Source organism: Syngnathus typhle, linkage group LG3, assembly GCF_033458585.1.
Source record: "Syngnathus typhle isolate RoL2023-S1 ecotype Sweden linkage group LG3, RoL_Styp_1.0, whole genome shotgun sequence".
NCBI lineage: Eukaryota > Metazoa > Chordata > Actinopteri > Syngnathiformes > Syngnathidae > Syngnathus > Syngnathus typhle.
The window spans coordinates 23,967,502-23,985,298 of NC_083740.1; the positions used below are offsets into that span (position 1 = coordinate 23,967,502).

Here is a 17,797-nt window from a genome sequence, read left to right on the forward strand (position 1 = left end):
CACTATTTGCCTGGCGGATGGACATGCGATCAACACACCACTTTTCTTCCCAGTGACTGTGTCACATATCCCTCCGCCCACCAAAGCAGTGCCGCACAACAGTGGTCCACAGCCTTTTTACGAGTGTATAAAAGTGATCGTCATCACAAAAATCATGGAAAAAAATCCTATATAAGCCGCACTGGGCTATACGTAAGCCGCAGGGTTCAAAATTTTGGAAAAAAGTTGCGGCTTATAGTCAGAAATTTACGGTATGTGTATTTGCTAATCAATGATTATTTTTATTCTATCTATTTTCCAACGAGTGCCAACATGATCTGGTTCTGTGTATGTTAATTCCGAGCCTCAATGTGCAGAAAAAGAAGCATAGATGACTATGGGATTTTCTGGTCACGTCAAAGCAGAGGTCTCCCAGATAACTAGCGTACAATTGTTAAACGTTCAGATTTCAGTTGACTAGGTCTGTCAGGTCTTAAGAGATTTATTTGCTTGTGCCATTTTAGAAAATGTATTATATTTTGAAAAAAGTTTGCAAGTGTGAAATTTTACCTCAAAATAGCCAATAAGATTCTCCCAACCTCCATGTGTTTCTACTTTTTTTTCCAACGGAATAATGAAATTCCCTCTTTGTGAAGTCCATTTGAAGGAACGTTTGGAGATCTACGTTAAGCAGTGGAATGGTCTGGTGAAACTTTTCAGAAATGAGAAGAGAGAAGGCCTCATCCAGGCACGAAGTATTGGAGCAAAGAAGGCGACAAAGGGACAGGTATCTCACTTTAAACTGAGTGGTTTAATATTATAAATAAATAAAAATACTAAAATAATTCTGTCTTTGTGTTTTTTTAGGTGCTAATATACTTGGATGCTCACTGTGAGGTTGGGATCAACTGGTATGCTCCATTGGTTGCTCCAATTTCAGAGGACAGGTAACAGTGATTAAGTAATTAAAAAGTAAGAGAACACCTTTAAATCAAAATGCGGGATGAATGATGATAATATTTCAGGGTTTCCCCAGAAATCTATGACTGGTGATAAAGAAGCTGAGGCTTCATAAAATATATTAGGATGCGTTAGGATCCGATGCCCCTGCAGTACTCTGAGAGTTGGTGTGTTCAGAATGGTAGAGGGCGCTTTGCTCCCATTCATTTCAGAACACAGCCAGGATTGGTGCTTACTGTGCGCACTTCATTTTACTATGTGTACCGTAATTCCCGGACCATAAGTTGCGTTTTTTTTTTCATAGTTTGGGTGGGGAGGCGACTTATACTCAGGAGCGACTTATATATGTTTATTTTAGGCTACTATTAGGTGCACCGGGGTATAAGGCGCACCTTCAATGAACAGCCCATTTTAAAACTTTGTCCATATATAAGGCGCACCGGACTATAAGGCGCATAAAATAGAAGCTTTACTGCAACAAACTGAGGTTGACTAGGGTTGCGGTATGCACCCACTAGCCAATAACCAACGAGCCCTCTGTAAACAATCGCGTTTCTCAAACAATCTCCTGTAAAATGATTGGAACTGACTAAAGTTCAATCTAACGGATTGGTACTACTTACCTATGTTTCCCTTCCATATCGATCCGTAGATTTACTCGGAACCTGAACAGAGCAGCCTATTTTGACATGAAATAGCCTCGCGCGTATAGCAGCTGTCGTTATAGCATTAGCCATCCGCAAAAACCCATGACCCTCAGCTCGCAATCTCCCATGAGCCTCAGCAAAGTGTAAACAATCGCGTTTCTCAAACAAGCTCCTATAAAATGATCAGAACTGACTAAAGTTCGATCTAACGCATTGGTACTACTTACCTATGTTTCCCTTCCATATCGATCCGTAGATTTACTCGAAACATGAACAGAGCAGCCTATTTTGACATGAAATAGCCTCGCGCGTATAGCAGCTATCGTTATAGCATTAGCCATCCGCAAAAACCCATGACCCTCAGCTCGCAATCTCCCATGAGCCTCAGCAAAGTGTAAACAATCGCGTTTCTCAAACGAGCTCCTATAAAATGATCAGAACTGACTAAAGTTCGATCTAACGCATTGGTACTACTTACCTATGTTTCCCTTCCATATCAATCCGTAGATTTACTCGAAACATTAACGGAGCAGCCTATTTTGAAATGAAATAGCCTCGCGGGTACAACAGCTATTCGGTGACGCCCCCTGACTAAAGTTACCGTAATGTTGGGAAGCGATGCGACCTTGTAATTTACTAGTCGTACTAAAACGTACTAAAACACTTTGGCAGAGCACTGTGTACAACCAGTATGGATCAACAAATTCATCACTTGATCCATATATAAGGCGCACCAGACTATAAGGCGCACTGTTGACTTTTGATAAAAATTTAGGTTTTTAGGTGCGCCTTATAGGGCGGAAAATACGGTACTTGATCATTAACACATCACTTACTTACAAGTATAGTTGACCACTTCACAAGTTATTTTTAGTATAGTTGATCACTTCACATGCTTTGATATCTTTATCTTGAACGTATTCAAAACATGAAAAATATAGAGAAAAAATCAATTAAAGTAATTAACACTTTAAAGCGCCATATCCTCTGGACATGTCCTCTGTCACCAGGATGACATAAAGGACGAGAAATTTGATCGATGGATTTAATGATTTGGAGTGACACAAATGGTTTGATAATATTGTTGTGTATGTGATAGTTATTTAAAATATAGTTAATATATCGTTGTATGGGCCTGTGGAATAATTTGAACTGCGGCGCGGCACACAAAGGACGATCAATAAAAGACGAGAAATTTAATCGATGGATTGAATGATTTGGAGTGACACAAATGGTTTGATAATATTGTTGTTTATGTGATAGTTATTTAAAATATAGTTTATATATCGTTGTATGAGCCTGTGGAATCATTTGAACTGCGGCGCGGCACACGGCATTGTTGACAAAGGACAATCGATAGATTTAATGAATTGGAGTGACACAGATGGTTTTATAAACGTGTTATTTACGTAATAGTTGTTTTTAAATCACTGAATGTTACGTCAAGCTCGTTCTCAGCCCCTCGTTTGTGTTAGCATACCGTATCGTTTAGCCTGTTGTTGCTCGTTCATGTCTGTCCTTGGTGTTGGATTTTGTCGAACAAATTGCCCCCCAAAATGCGACTTATACTCCTGAGCGATTTATATATGTTTTTTTTCACATTTCTGGGCATTTTATGGCTGGTGCGACTTATACTGCGGAGCGACTTATAGTCCGAATATTACGGTACTCTTTATTATCAGCATTATTTATTTGTAGGCTTGTCACAATGACAAATGTCACAATGACAAATTAGCCGGAGGCTATATTTCTGCCTCTGTGAGTTGTCATCTTACGTTGGTGGAGGAGGTTGCGTGTCCCACTGATGCTCGAACAGAGATGGGGAACCTCGTGTGGACCGAATTCCAAAATCCGTAAATGTTGCTGTGTGTCTGCTGCCACAGGTAGATGTAACCCGATGAAGCAATCAAAGGACATTACGTAAAATCATGTAAAATTCAAAGCTCGGCAGTAAAGCAATCCGAGAATACAGTTACGGTTCTCCGCCGCGATTGATGAACAAATATCGGTTTGTGCCAAGCAAACAGCATTAGGACCCTCTAAAATGGCATCAACAACGACACATGCTTATGAGGCACAATTCAAGCTTTATGGAAAGCCTGGATCATTGCAGAAGAGCAATGTGACAAGTCTGGCTCTGAGGGGAGAACAAAAGAGAACTTGGCATGTTTAATGGCGAACTTGCCCAACTGTTTGATTCGGATAGAGAAAATGAGGACTTTGACTTTGTCTATGAAAATTGATTAACAACTAGAATTTGCAATTAATGGAGAAATTGCGAGTGAAGGCGAAGAAGCTCAATAAATACTTGGGGAATGTTACAGAATGATGTTCGCCTTCACACTAATAAAATGAATGGTGTTTGAAGGCTTTCACCGTCACACTAATAAGGTACGCCCTTTGTGTGGATTAAGTTATGAGGAAGCAGAGCCTGGATACTCTGAACTGGACCTTCCTATCTCTGGGGTTGAAGTCACCGAGGTGGATAAAAAGCTCCTCGTTGGCAGGGACCCAGAGGTGGATAAGACCGCCCGGAGTTCCTGAAGGCTTTAGATGTTGTGAGCTGTCTTGGCTGACACGCCTCTTCAACATTGTGTGGACATAGCCTCTGGATTTGCAGACCGGGGAAGGGACCGAAGGATGTGTTCCAACTACAGAGGAATCACAGTTATCAGCCTCCCTGGTATGGTCTATTTAGGGGTGCCAGAGGAGGGTCTGTCAGGAGGTTGAATCTCAGATTAAGGAGAAGCAATGTGGTTTTCGTCCTGGCCGTGGAACAGTGGACCAGCTCTACACCCTCAGTTGGCTCCTCAAGGGTACTTAGAGATACAGTGAGAACCTCGGTCATTCAAGAGGGTCTCTGTTGTGCCACTGTCCGGGGTCTCCCTTCGAGATAGGGCAGAGCTTCTCAATTATTTCCGGTGACGCCCCCCCTAGGAAGAAGAAAACATTTTGCGCCCCCCCCCATGTTATTAACATTAAAGGAAAAACAAAACATAAATAAAAAAGAAAGATCAACTTACAAAAAAGAATAACTTTATTAATAACAGTGTTTTTTAGTCTGTAACAGAACAGATTCAAAGTGCTGCTGTAGAGCAAATACTCTTCCAGTGATGCCGCCACCCCCACTTACTGCAGTGGATGTGTAATTACCCTTTAATCTAATACAGCCAAAAGAAAAACATGTTCCCGCGCCCCCCTTGGTATCGCACTACGCCCCCCCAGGGGGGGCCGCCCCACTATTTGAGAAGCACTGAGATAGGGTGAGTAGCTCGGCCATCCGAGAGGGACTCTGTCGGGCCACTGCTCCTCCATGTCGAAAGGAGCCAGGTGAGATGGCTCGTGCATCTCATTAGGATGCCTCCTGGACGCCACCCTGATGAGGTGTTCTGGGCATGTCCCACCGGCAGGAGACTCCGGGAATGACCCATGACATGCTAGAGAGACTCTCAGCTGGCCTGGGAAAATTTTGGGATCCTCTGGGATGAGCTGGACGTAGTGGCCTGGGAAAAGGAAGTCTGGGCTTCCCTGCTGAAGCTGCTGCCCACACGACTCCACCCAGTATGTGTGTGTGTTTCTTTGTGAGTGTATGTGTGTGTGTGCGTGTACGTGCGAACGTGTGCGTGCACTGATAACCAAGATTTCTGCCTTGCTTTACGTACAGTAAAGTTAGAACAAGCATATGTTTTTATGTATGCAATTGTTTTATATTCTTTTATGCAGCTTTTTAAGGTCACCTAGTGATTAAAAAAAAAAGATTACCATCCCTAGTCGAGTGATCTGCCTACCATGGTTTGGTGGTCAAAGCAATGGCCCCGTCAACGTCATAATGTCATCCGTTCCAACATGGCACTGTGCATTAAACAGTAAGGAAGGAGAAGAATTTGGCAAATACAACACGAGGCACAATAATGACACAGATCATTGACCAAACTGCAATATTCTTCCGTTTTTCCATCAAGACTACAATGTGAGATCTCATCTTTAACCGCGTCACACCTTGCGTGGCCTGTTGCGTCTTAACCACTCCCCCGCGTACCTCGTTAGACCCTGAAAAAAATATTTTAACTGACAAACACATTGATTAAAAAATGCTTTGTTACTCCTCTCCTTCCTCAACCTGTTGTATTCTGAGATGCGGGTATGATATGTGTGAATGTAATTAAATCTAGCCATAATGTACAACAGCAAAATGTAAAAACGGCGACATAGCTTTTAGAGTGGCGCTTCCGTCGCAGTGTGTTTGGGCTCTCCCTTAGAGCTAGAAACTCAGTCATCCGCGAGGGACTCTTGAGTTGAGCCGCTGCTCCTCCGCATTGAGAGGCGCCAGGTGAGATCAAAGTCAAAGTCAAAGTCTGCTTTATCGTCAACATCTTCACATGCCGAGACACACAAAGAGATCGAAATTACGTTTTCCCTATCCCGCGGTGACAAAACATATTACACGATAGACATACAAGTAAACAACGCAATATAAAAAACAAGAAGGCACAAACAATAAATAATAAGAGTAACAATAAATAATAAATAAATAGATAACACAACGAATAAAAGCCAGTGTGCATACAGACAGTAAAAGTACAGGACGCTACGCAGAACGGGGAAGCGAGTTCAGGATCCTGACAGCCTGGAGTATGAAGCTGTTTGAGAGTCTGGTGGTGTGGGAGCGCAGGCTTCTGTACCTCTTCCCAGAGGGCAGAAGCTCGAACAAAGAGTGAGCGGGGTGACTCACATCACTCACAATCGTGTTCGCCTTGCGGGTGAGATGGGAGGTGTAAATGTCCTTCAAGGAGGGGAGCGAAGCACCAATAATCTTACCAGCCATGTTCACTATGCGCTGCAGGGCCTTCAAGTCGTAGTCAGTGCAGCCGCCACCCCAAACAGTAATACAGCTGGAGAGGACGCTCTCAATGGTGCCGCGGTAAAATGTCATGACGGCCGGAGGGGCGCTCGCTCGCCTGAGTTTCCGCAGGAAGTACAGGCGGCGCTGGGCTTTCTTAGTCAGTGATCCGGTGTTGGTGGACCAGGAGAGATCCTCACTGATGTGCACCCCCAGGAACTTGGCGCTGCTCACTCTCTCCACCACAGCACCGTCGATGGTCAGCGGCAGGTGTTGGGTGTGACCCTTCCGGAAGTCCACAACAATCTCCTTGGTCTTGTTGACGTTCAGCAGGAGGTTGTTGTCCCTGCACCACGTGGTCAGAAGGTCAACCTCCAGCCTGTATTGAGTCTCGTCTCCCTTGGTGATGAGACCCACCAGAGTTGTGTTGTCAGCAAACTTCACTATACGGTTGTCGCTGTAGGTTGCAGTGCAGTCATGCGTCAGGAGGGTGAAGAGCAGCGGACTGAGCACACAGCCTTGGGGGGCCCCCGTGCTCAGCGTGATGCTGGCGGAGATTTTGTCGCCAACACGTACTACCTGTGGCCTCTGACAGAGGAAGTCCAGTAGCCAGTTGCAGAGATAGGTACTGAGGCCCAGCGTGTCAAGTTTGCTGATGAGGCGTTGTGGCACAATGGTGTTGAAGGCAGAACTGAAGTCCACAAACAGCAAACAGAAAGCAGAGCAGATGGCATCCTCAGAGGACCGTTTGGCTCGGTACGCAAACTGGAAGGGGTCAATGGTGGGGGGGGAGAACGGATCGGATGTGCTCCATGACAAGCCACTCAAAGCACTTCATGATGGTGGGCGTAAGTGCCACGGGGCGGTAGTCATTGAAGCAGGACGGAGCGGGTTTCTTCGGCACAGGTACGATGGTGGCAGCTTTGAAACATGACGGGACGATGGCCTGCTGCAGGGAAGTGTTAAAGATGTCTGTGAAGACATCCGTCAGCTCACCAGCGCAGTCCTTCAGCGCTCGACCCGGGATGTTGTCAGGGCCCGCCGCCTTACGGATGTTGATAGCGGCAAGCGCCCTCCTCACGCTGTCGGCGGAGAGGCACAGGTTCTCTGATTAGGATGCTTCCGAACACCTCCCCTGTTGAAGTGATCCGGGCATGTCCGACTGGAAGGAGGCCTCTTGGACGATCCAGGACACGCTGGAGAGACGATATCTCTAGGTTGGTCTTGGAATGCTTTGGGATGCCCCAGGATGAGCTGTACAAAATGGCTGGGGCCAGGGAAGTTTGGGATTTCCTTCTAAAGCTGCTGCCCCCGCGATCTGACTCCAGATAAGCAGTGAAAAATTGATGGAAAGACCTTTTAGAGTTGAGATTGTAACATCATTGAGGATATCATTACCAATGTCTCAATATTAATTTTTAATTTGTGAAATACAAAAATGCAGCAGGAAAAAATGTCTTGTTCTAACAGTCTTGTCTATTCACCACTTACCATCTTCTCCAAGAAAGTGGGAATGTTGATTTAAATTCATCCAAAACAAATTTAGATTATTGAGACCATTTACATTTAAGAACCACTTGAACATGTATGTTTTCTATGTTGCATTATTGTTTACTGTTGGTTATTTCTATAGCGCTTGTCCCCATGGGGGCCGCAGGCTGGAGCCTATCTCAGCAGTCATCGGGGAGGAGGCGGGGGACACCCTGAACCTGTTGCCAGCCAATCGCAAGGCACACAGAGACAAACAACCATCCACACTCACTCACACCTCGGGGCAATTGGAGTGTTCAATCGGCCTACCGAACATGTTTTTGGGATGTGGGAGAAAACCAGAGTGCCCGGAGAAAACCCACGCAGGCACGGGGACAACATGCAAACTCCACACAGGGAGGTCTGAAGGCAAAATCGAACCCGCACCCTCCTAACTGTGAGGCAGACGTGCTCACCAGTGTACCACCAAGCCGCTGTATTGTTTCTCATATGTCACATAAAATCACATTTCAGTCTTCTCATGCCACCTATTATGGACTACACCAAGTGCATCTGAGGGGAAAACACAGCTTAAATAGACAGACATTACGTGGAATGGGTAGCAAACAAAAAGTAGAAAACATGGGGCTGTATTATCTCTTTTGCTTTTGGCTCTGACCCTCAAATTCTTACTGAGCCTTATACATTACCAGTTTTTTACATTGTGTGAACAAACAACGGATGTCTCACGGTGTTATCGAGTTTGCAGCTCATTTTTCCAAATCACTTGAACAACAGAACAAAAGAACACTGAAATTAAAGGTAGGCTGCATTAACAATTTGTTAAATTAGTGTTTCAAAATATTCAAAGTACAGTGATCCCTTGCCACTTCACGCTTAACCTATTCCAGCTTCACTATTTTGTGGGTTTATAAATGACGGGTGAACGGTATTTAAATACACATTGATCACACAGGGCATTCCTCTGAGGAGTGTGCTGACTGGACAAGCGCAGGAGGCACGGCAGCCGGCTGGGCGCGAGGGAGGACTGGTGCAGGAGGAGTCAGGACACGTGACATTATTACAGTAATCCCTCGCCACTTCACGCTTAACTTTTTGCGTACTTTATGAGTGACGGAAGAACGACATGTAAATACGTTGATTGCATGGGGCGTGCCTCTGAGAAATGTGCTTGCTTGCTTAGGTGGTCCATCGTAGTTAAAGATGACTTAGTTTCCTTGTTGTTGATCTGATTGGTGGCTATCGTTGCTGGCGACGATGCCATTCCATGTGGCTATGAAGTCCAATCCTTTAGCCACATGTCCTGGCACAATAAGGGCATGGAAGGCCTGGATCAGGGGGCTGGTATGGTTCTGGAACTGCAGGATTGTGTCCGCAGGTCCCCTCAGTGTTGTTTTCGACACTCCTCTAGGTACATGACCCTGCCTTGGCACAGCGAGCGCCACAGCGATCGGTTAGCTGCAGCTGCCTCAAGTTCATTGGGTTTGATGTTGCACCTCTTCAGTGTCCCTTTCAGTTGGTCTTCATACCGCGACTTTTGTCCTCCGGGCTTTCTGCTGGCTTAGAGGAGCTGACCATAGAGGACCTGACGAGGCAATCTGTGTCGTGGCATCCGAATGGTGTGTCCAACCCACTGGAGTTGTCTCTCTGCCAGGATTCCTCTATGCTTATGGACTCAGCGCGCTGTAAAATGTCCATGTGAAGAACCCGGTCCTGCCATGTGATGCCAAGGCATCTGATGTTAAATGCATCAAGGCAGCGGATGTGTCTGCAGTATAGTGTCCAGGCTTCTGACCCATACAGCAGAGTTGAGACACACCACCCTGTAGACTGACATTTTCGTTGAGAGCGCAGTCTCCCAAAGTCAGAGGAGGCTGAGTTAACACGAGCCTGGATGTCGTCATCTTGAGGTCAGAGTACTGCAGAGGTAGCAAAACTGCCCAATGACCTTGAGGGGTGTGCCACTGATGGTAAACAGTGGGAGTGTAGGAGATGGGCACCTCTCCTGGATAAGTACTTCTGTTTTTTGGGTGTTGATCACCAGACCTAATGAGCGGTAGACCAATGACATGGTGTCTAATGCCTACTGCATGGTATCAGGTGTGTGGGCGAGGATTTTGCAGCTCCTGGAGTTGGACTCTGTCATCTTTGTCTTTGCCCATAGGCGCCGGATATTGAATAAGCTCCCATCCAGGCAAAACTCGATGGAGACACCACTATCTTCCATGATGGACTGACGGAATAGGAGTGTGGCTGCTGCCAAGAAGACGTTGAAGATCACTGGAGCTAGTACACAGTTCCCTGCTTTTAAAATACTGAGAAATTTGGGGGGAACACCAAACTTCATGAGTATGCTCCAGAGCGATAACTGTGTCAAAGGCCTTGGTGAGATCAATAAAGGTGATGTAGAGGTCCTGCATTTCTCCTGGATTTGACGGGCTTTGAAAATCATGTCCAGTGTACTTCGGTTCTTTCTAAAGCCACACTGTGTCTCTGGAAGGATGCCCTCTGTTAAAGATGTAAAGTGATAGAGCATACGTAATTTTCACAAGTACCTTGCCGGCCACTGAGAGAAGGGAGATGCCACGACTATTACCACGCGAGAATTTATCACCTTTCTTCTTGTAGATAGTGACTATGTTGCTGTCTTTCCATTCTTGAGGCAGGGTCTTACTGTGCCAGATGGTTACTAAGAAGTGAAACAGCTTCCGCTTGAGAAGGTTAGGGTTAGTTTCTTTAGTATCTCAGCCGGGATTCTGCCAGGGCTCTTGTTGTTATTGAGGCTCCTGATTGTAGTAAGGACCTCACTGAACATGGGAGGATCATCAAGGGAGGTAGATGGTAAGAGATTTGGGAGCGCATTGAGCACTGGTAGATCCGAGGGGTTTATCTTATTGATTTGAAGTACTCAGCCCAGCGCTCGAGAATTTGTTTTTTGCCCTTGAATAACACGTCCTTCTGCAGATCTTACTGGAGCGATGCTTCGCTTTTGTGGGCCATTGATAGATTTTGCAGCAGCGTAGAATGCGGAGGTGTTATTAGCATCTTCATATCCCTGGATCTCCCGGGCTTTTTTGAGCCACCATTCATTTTCCAAGACCTGCAGTTGTTTCTGTGTCTCAACTCTGGTTGTTTTGTAATGGTGGAGGAGCGATTGAGAGTGAGGGTCGGAGAGAAGGGCAGCATGGGCTTTTCGCTTGGCGTCCAACAGCTCTTGTATTTCTACAGAGCTGTTGTTGAACCAGTCTTGATGGCGCTTCTAAGTGAAGCCGAAGGTTTCAGAGGCAGCTTAATGTATTGTTGACCCCAGTTTTGTCCACTCACTGTCCATGTCACAGGTGGTACTGTAGTCCTTCAAGGTGGAAAGCCCTGTGGCCAGCTTGCTGCAGTAGTGAGATGTGCACTCTAGAGAGTCCAGGGACCACCAGTTCAATTGCTTTGTTGGCTATTGTTTTTTTTGTGTGGGAGTCGGATTTTCATCCTCAGCTTCAATCTGATCAGTCGATGGTCAGTCCAGCATTCAGGCCCATGCAAGGCCCAAGTTATGCAGACGTCTTGTTGGGCTTGTTGCTGTGTTATTATGTAGTCCAGCAAGTGCCAATGTTTGGATCATGGGTGCATTCAAGATGTTATGTATTTCTCACAGCTGAAAGATTGTGTTGGTGATGAGAAGTTGGTGCTCAGAGCACAGGGAGAGGATCGAATGCCATTGTTATTTATCTTTCCAGATCCATGGGTTCTGATTACCTCAGTCCACAGCTTGGCATCTGTGCCAACCCGGGCGTTGAAGTCACTCATGAGGTAAAGTTTATCAGACTTAGGGACTCTGGATAGGGCAGCTGCAAGAGACTCGTAAAAGGCATCTTTGATGTTGCTATCAGCATCCAGGGTCCGGGCACATGCATTGAGTAGCGTAGCAAACCGGCCTTTCACCAGGGGGACATGCCAGGTCATGAGCCGTTCACTGATGCCTTTGGGGGACTCCGGGATGTTATTGAGTACCAATTTTTTCCAATGTATAATGCGCCCCCATGTATAATACGCACCCTAAAAATGGCATGTCGATGCTGGAAAAAAGCCTGTACCCATGTATAATACGCACCCAAATTTTGACTCCTACTTAAGTCCGTAAACGTAAAATTATTTCAGAAAAAAGATCATCTTTGGGAACAACCGGATGTTATTCTGCCGGTCAGTATCACTGCGCATGCGCTAGCAAACTCGATAACGAAGAAATGTTTTGGATTTGTGTAGGTAGGGTACATTGTGACAGCAAACGAGCAGGTGATCGAGCAAGCGTCTGATACGAGAGCATTGTGTTCGTTTGGAGCGTGTTTGAAGTGAACAGCACAGAAGAAAGCGCATCTGTAATGGCGGCCTCCGTATCATATCCGGCTAAAAAAAAACATTTTTTTTTTTTGTACCCATGTACTATAATGCACACCCCAGATTTTAGGACAATAAATTAGTTACATTTTGCACATTATACATGGAAAAAAACGGTAGTTTTTACAGCAGAGCCAACTCCATGGAGCCTGCGTTCGCCTTCTGGGAGACCCTTCCAGAAAACCATGTGCAACATGGTCTGTTTATTTAGGGAATGCGAAAAGGGAGGCTAGAACGCCAGCAGGTGCGACTGGTCAGCGAGCTTGCATCGTAGTGGCATCTCGTTACACAGCGGATCAGGCAAACGGGAATCAGGTGGTAGGCGTGTGTGGGTCAAGGCAGACATCCAGCCAGGTATACCGCTACACAGTCGATCACGTAAATGGGAATCAGGTAGGAGGCATGCATATGTCAAAGCAGCCGAAACGGCGAGGACCAACCGGCAAATGACATCTACAGTAATCCCTTGTTTATCGTGGATAATTGGTTCCAAAAACCACCCGCGATAAATGAAATCCGCAAAGTACGGTCACCCTCTCATCTGTACTTTTTTTTTTATCTGTACATTTTTTGTGTCAATAAATGTATATGAAACCATTTAAGTGCATATTTTATTATTAAACATTAAATAATTGTTTCAAACATGTAAATAATACATTAATAGAATAAATAACATACAGAAAATTTTGTATATATATTGAAAATAATGTCCCATCCCGGTTATTGAACAAATCGGAATTCGAACCAAAAATTCTAGATTTTTTTGCTTCGGTTGTCGAACAAAATTCGGAGGTCGAACCTCGCGAGATGAGCCAAAAGCACCCGAGAAAACCCGACTGCGCAGCCCGGATGCCGACTGACTCTGTTGTTATTGTATTTTCGTTACTTCGAGGATTGTATTAACCCCTAATCATGCCTCCAAAGAAAGCAAGTTGGAGCAGTAAAGCCATCCTAAATCACAAAGACGCTCTTAAAGCAATGCGACAGTAAGCGCCCGGCACGCTACGGTTGCCCGATCGGACCAAATTAAGCTATCTGCGCACTGAGGTCCACTTACATTTTGGAAACTACATAAGGACTTTTTTTTAAATTTCAGCGATGGCTCTGTCACAATAATGCGACCAGAGCAGGTGCAGTTGCGCGTTCGATGGTACGCTGCAGGTGCGCGATGGGACAAAAATGCGCAAATGAAAAAATGCTTAAAAAAAGTGTTTTTGTTTTTAGTCTTGGAACGGATTCATTTTTTTTCCATTATTTGTAATGGGAAAAATAGATTCGGAATTCGACCGATTCGCTTCTCGAACTGCATTCTGGAACGGATTGTGGTGGAAAAACGTGGTTTGACTGTATAAATTTTATACGTGTGTGCGTGTAACATGTTAACAAGAAGTACTGGGCAGGCTAACGAATTAGCGGAAAGATGCGAATACACGATCGTGCTAACACGCAAAAATGGACCTCTAAAGGAATCTAAACGAACATTTGGAGCAATACTACATTGTCCTAAAGGTTAGACAAGTGATCGTTCATTTCTCTTGTTAGGAGACCCACTTACATCGTCAATGACTCCTGTACCACTGTAACCGACATATGTACACAAACGTAAAACAGGAAGTGGCCTGAAAACGGCCTTCAAAATTAATCACCCTCCCTCAAATCAAAGCACGGCTGAATAACATAAATAACATGGAGAATTCCTAACACATACTGTAAATATATTTTTCAAACAACTTTTATTATAATTTTTTTATAACAAGGTACAAGTGTACATACTGTAAATATGTTTTTAGAACTCTTTGATTTTTATAACAATTTTTCTATAACAAGGTACAACACTGTAAATATGTTTTTAGAACTCTTATAACAATTTTTTTATAAAAAGGTACAAGTGTACGCACTGCAATTGTGTGGGCACTTCTTGCCTTCTGTTGGGGTGTGGGCAAGTTTTGTGCCATAATTCCTAAATTTAGAAGTTTTATTTTGACTTAAAATGTTTTTCTTAATTTTGAAAAAAAATCTGCTTTGTAGTGAAACCGCAATAAACGAACCGCGATGTAGTGAGGGATTACTGTATATACATGCCCTAGTTAGCGGGTAACATGGGACAGGTGGTGATGATCAGCGCCGATGAGCACGCGGAGTTCCGTATTGGAGACGTGTGCCCCAAGGTATAGCGCGGAGGGCGCGACAACCGGCCGACAGGGCTAGAGCGGAGACATAGAAAATATTCGTCTGAGTACTGATCGCCTCTAAGGAATTAATTCTAAAGGAATCAATTTAATCTTTTTAGTACGCCAATCCGTCTCAAGCAATTTGAGGGTCGTGTAGGGCAGTGGTCCCCAACCTTTTTTGCGCCACGGACATGTCAGAAATATTTTCGCGGACCGGCATTTATATAAATACTAAATAATACATTTACTATATAAATACATAAATAATACATTTATAATAAATACCGTTTTTTTCCCCGTGTATAGTGCGCAAAATTTAACTAATTTATTGTCCTAAAATCTGGGGTGCGCATTATACATGGGTACAAAAAAATTTTAAATTTTTTTTTTTTTTTTTTAAGTCCCAATGATCGTCACACACGCAGGGAGGCAATGGGTCCCATTTTTATAGTCTTTGGTATGGTCTTAACTAGGCTGGATGTAATTTTTTATGTTGGCGTTGATTTCTCCGACTTCCCGTAAACGCACCACCGCGCTCCGTGCGCGCACGGGAAAAAGGCGGCTCTGTATGGGAGAGACGTTGAAGAGGAATACATAAAAACACCCTTGGAAACAAAAACTTGCCCCACGTCGTGACTCGGAGCCGCAACAAATGTTTCGGATTTGTGTAGGGTACATTGTGACAGACAGCAAACGAGCAGGTGATCGAGCAAGCGTCTGATACGAGAGCATTGCGGTCGCATGGAGCGTGTTTGAAGTGAACAGCAGAGAAGAAAGGAACAAGGCAAAGTGTTGTGAAATAAAATGCACAGAACGGCTGCGCAAGACATGTCAGCTATATAAAGAGCGAGAGTTGTTTTCTTCCCATTAGTTTCAATTCACAGTTTAATTAGCAGTTTCAATCAGCAAATAACAAAATGCGTATTACAGGTAATATTTTATTTCACAACACTGCCTTGTTCCTTTGGTCTCTGCTGTTCATCCTAAAACACAAAGGCGCTCTTTAAGCAATGCGACAGTGAGCGCCCGGCGCGCTGCGGTTGCGCGACCGCACCAAATTAAGCTCCCTGCGCAGTGCGCACTGAGGTCCACTTAAATTTTAGAAAGTACATCAGGACTTTAAAAATATCTTCTAAATTTCAGCGACGGCTCTGTCACAATAATGCGACCAGCGCGGTGCAGTTGGGCGGTCGGCGGCGCGCTACGGTTGAGCGTTCTCTCTTGCGCTCTCTCTCTCTCGCTCTCTCTCGCTCTTGCACACACGCGCACACACGCACACACGCAAACCGGATATTATACGGAGGCCGCCATTACAGATGCGCAAGACACGTCAGCTACATAAAGAGCGAGAGTTCAGTTCTCTACCTAAATCCGTATTACAGGTAATATTTTATTTCACAACACTTTGCCTTGTTCCTATCTTCTCTGCTGTTCACTTCAAACACGCTCCATGCGACCGCAATGCTCTCGTATCAGACAAGGCTTGCTCGATCACCTGCTCGTTTGCTGTCTGTCACAATGTGCCCTACACAAATCCGAAACATTTGTTGCGGCTCCGAGTCACGACGAGGGGCAAGTTTTGGTTTCCAAGGGTGTTTTTATTCCTCTTCAACGTCTCTCCCATACAGAGCCGCCTTTTTCACGTCCGCACGCGTCTTTCCCGTGCGCGCACGGAGCGCGGTGGTGCGTTTACGGGCAGTCGGAGAAATCAACGCCAACAAAAAAAATTACATCCAGCCTAGTTAAGACCATACCAAAGACTATAAAAATGGGACCCATTGCCTCCCTGCGTGTGTGACGATCATTGGGACTTCAAAAAAAAAATAAAAAATTTTTTTTTAAATTGGGTGCGTATTATACATGGGTACAGGCTTTTTTCCAGCATCAGCATGCCATTTTTAGGGTGCGTATTATACATGGGGGCGCACTATACACGGAAAAAAACGGTATATAAATACGATGAAATAAAATGATACGACTGACATTAAAACAAGTACAAATGACAAAAATAAAACTCACCATTACGTTGAATTAGTCGGAGCACTGAGTTTGTTTCTCAGAAACGAGTCAGTCCCGTCTAGACGTAATCGGAGACAATGACACCCGAAGTGATTAAGGTTTGTCTTTTATTGCAGGATGCTTGGTCTCCATGTGTTGAAGCAGTTTTGAATGCTTCATTGCCTGGTTAGTTAGCCTGTCGCCACATATTAGCTTTGCGGGCTCGACTGGGGAAACATGTCACGTGACCGGGACGAGTGTCTTGACCTGAATTAATTGATCGTCGATAATTTATTTTTTTTTCTGTGCGGCTTGGCGGCCCAGTACCAAGTGACCCACGAACTGGTACCGGTCAGCGGCCCGGTGGTTCGGGACCACTGGTGTAGAGTAACCGTTGAGACACGGTGTCAGAATGACCGCGCCCTCTCTCCTGGCTGCTATTTTCCTGTGGATTAATTGTATTTGTAATATCTCGGATGGCTTAAACTGTCATTGTTAAGACCGCGGTGATTCGTTAATTTGCACTAGCACTAGCTGAGTCTTAAATTAACTATTCCAAACTAGAGCTGACAAATCCCGATGTTAAAGATAAAAGCTATCTTCACTTTAAAAATAACTGAACAGTGTACAGTGCGACTATGATAGAGAGACAAAAAAGAGTTATAGCTTAAAAATCTAAATAATCATTATTCAAAATTAAATGATTATAAAGTAGAAATTTAATGAAAAAGACAAAGAATTACAATTCTCAATTGTCCGAACAAAGAACAATAATTCCACTCACCAATCTCAATAGAGAAAAATTATTCAGTCTCAAAGTTCTCTCGATTGTAACTCTCAAAAAATAGTAAATTATTCAAAAAAGATAAAATGTATAAAATGCTGTTTGGTGGAATAAGTCGAGTGATCAATTCGTTTTTGTTACAAAAATTAGATTTCTGTTTGAGAAGATAGGCTGGCCTTGGGAGGGGGGCAACGGCTTAAAAATGGCATCTCCCTTTTTGCTGCACTGAGGTCCCCTCTCCTAGCCTATAGACTGCAGTTGCATCTCCAACCGGATGAGGTGACCTCAGGCTCATGCGTCATCGCAGCCTTCCACCAAACAGCATGACTATGAACCCCTGCCTCTCTTTGTCTTTGCTCACATTTATACATTCATGTGTAAATGGAACATCAAAGTTAAATACATGTGGGATATTGATTATACGTCGTGACAATAATAACACATACTGTCACAATAGTTAACACAATTGTAACTATGATCATGGGTTCTTAAAATCCTCAAGCAGTTTCAAAGTGAATTATGGCAAAGCAAAATAAAATAA

At 44.4% G+C, this 17,797-nt stretch overlaps 1 protein-coding gene across 6 annotated transcripts in view; it reads left to right on the top strand.

The window, feature by feature from the left end:
• The window catches only part of LOC133151703 (N-acetylgalactosaminyltransferase 7-like), a 256,760-nt gene that overhangs the window by 35,416 nt on the left and 203,547 nt on the right, over nucleotides 1–17,797 (top strand). For all 6 annotated transcript variants that reach the window (XM_061274943.1, XM_061274945.1, XM_061274948.1 and 3 more), the window contains exons 5-6: nucleotides 636–766; nucleotides 847–926. In XM_061274943.1, coding sequence (XP_061130927.1) covers nucleotides 636–766; nucleotides 847–926 — 211 coding nt within the window. The remainder of the gene's footprint in view (nucleotides 1–635; nucleotides 767–846; nucleotides 927–17,797) is intronic.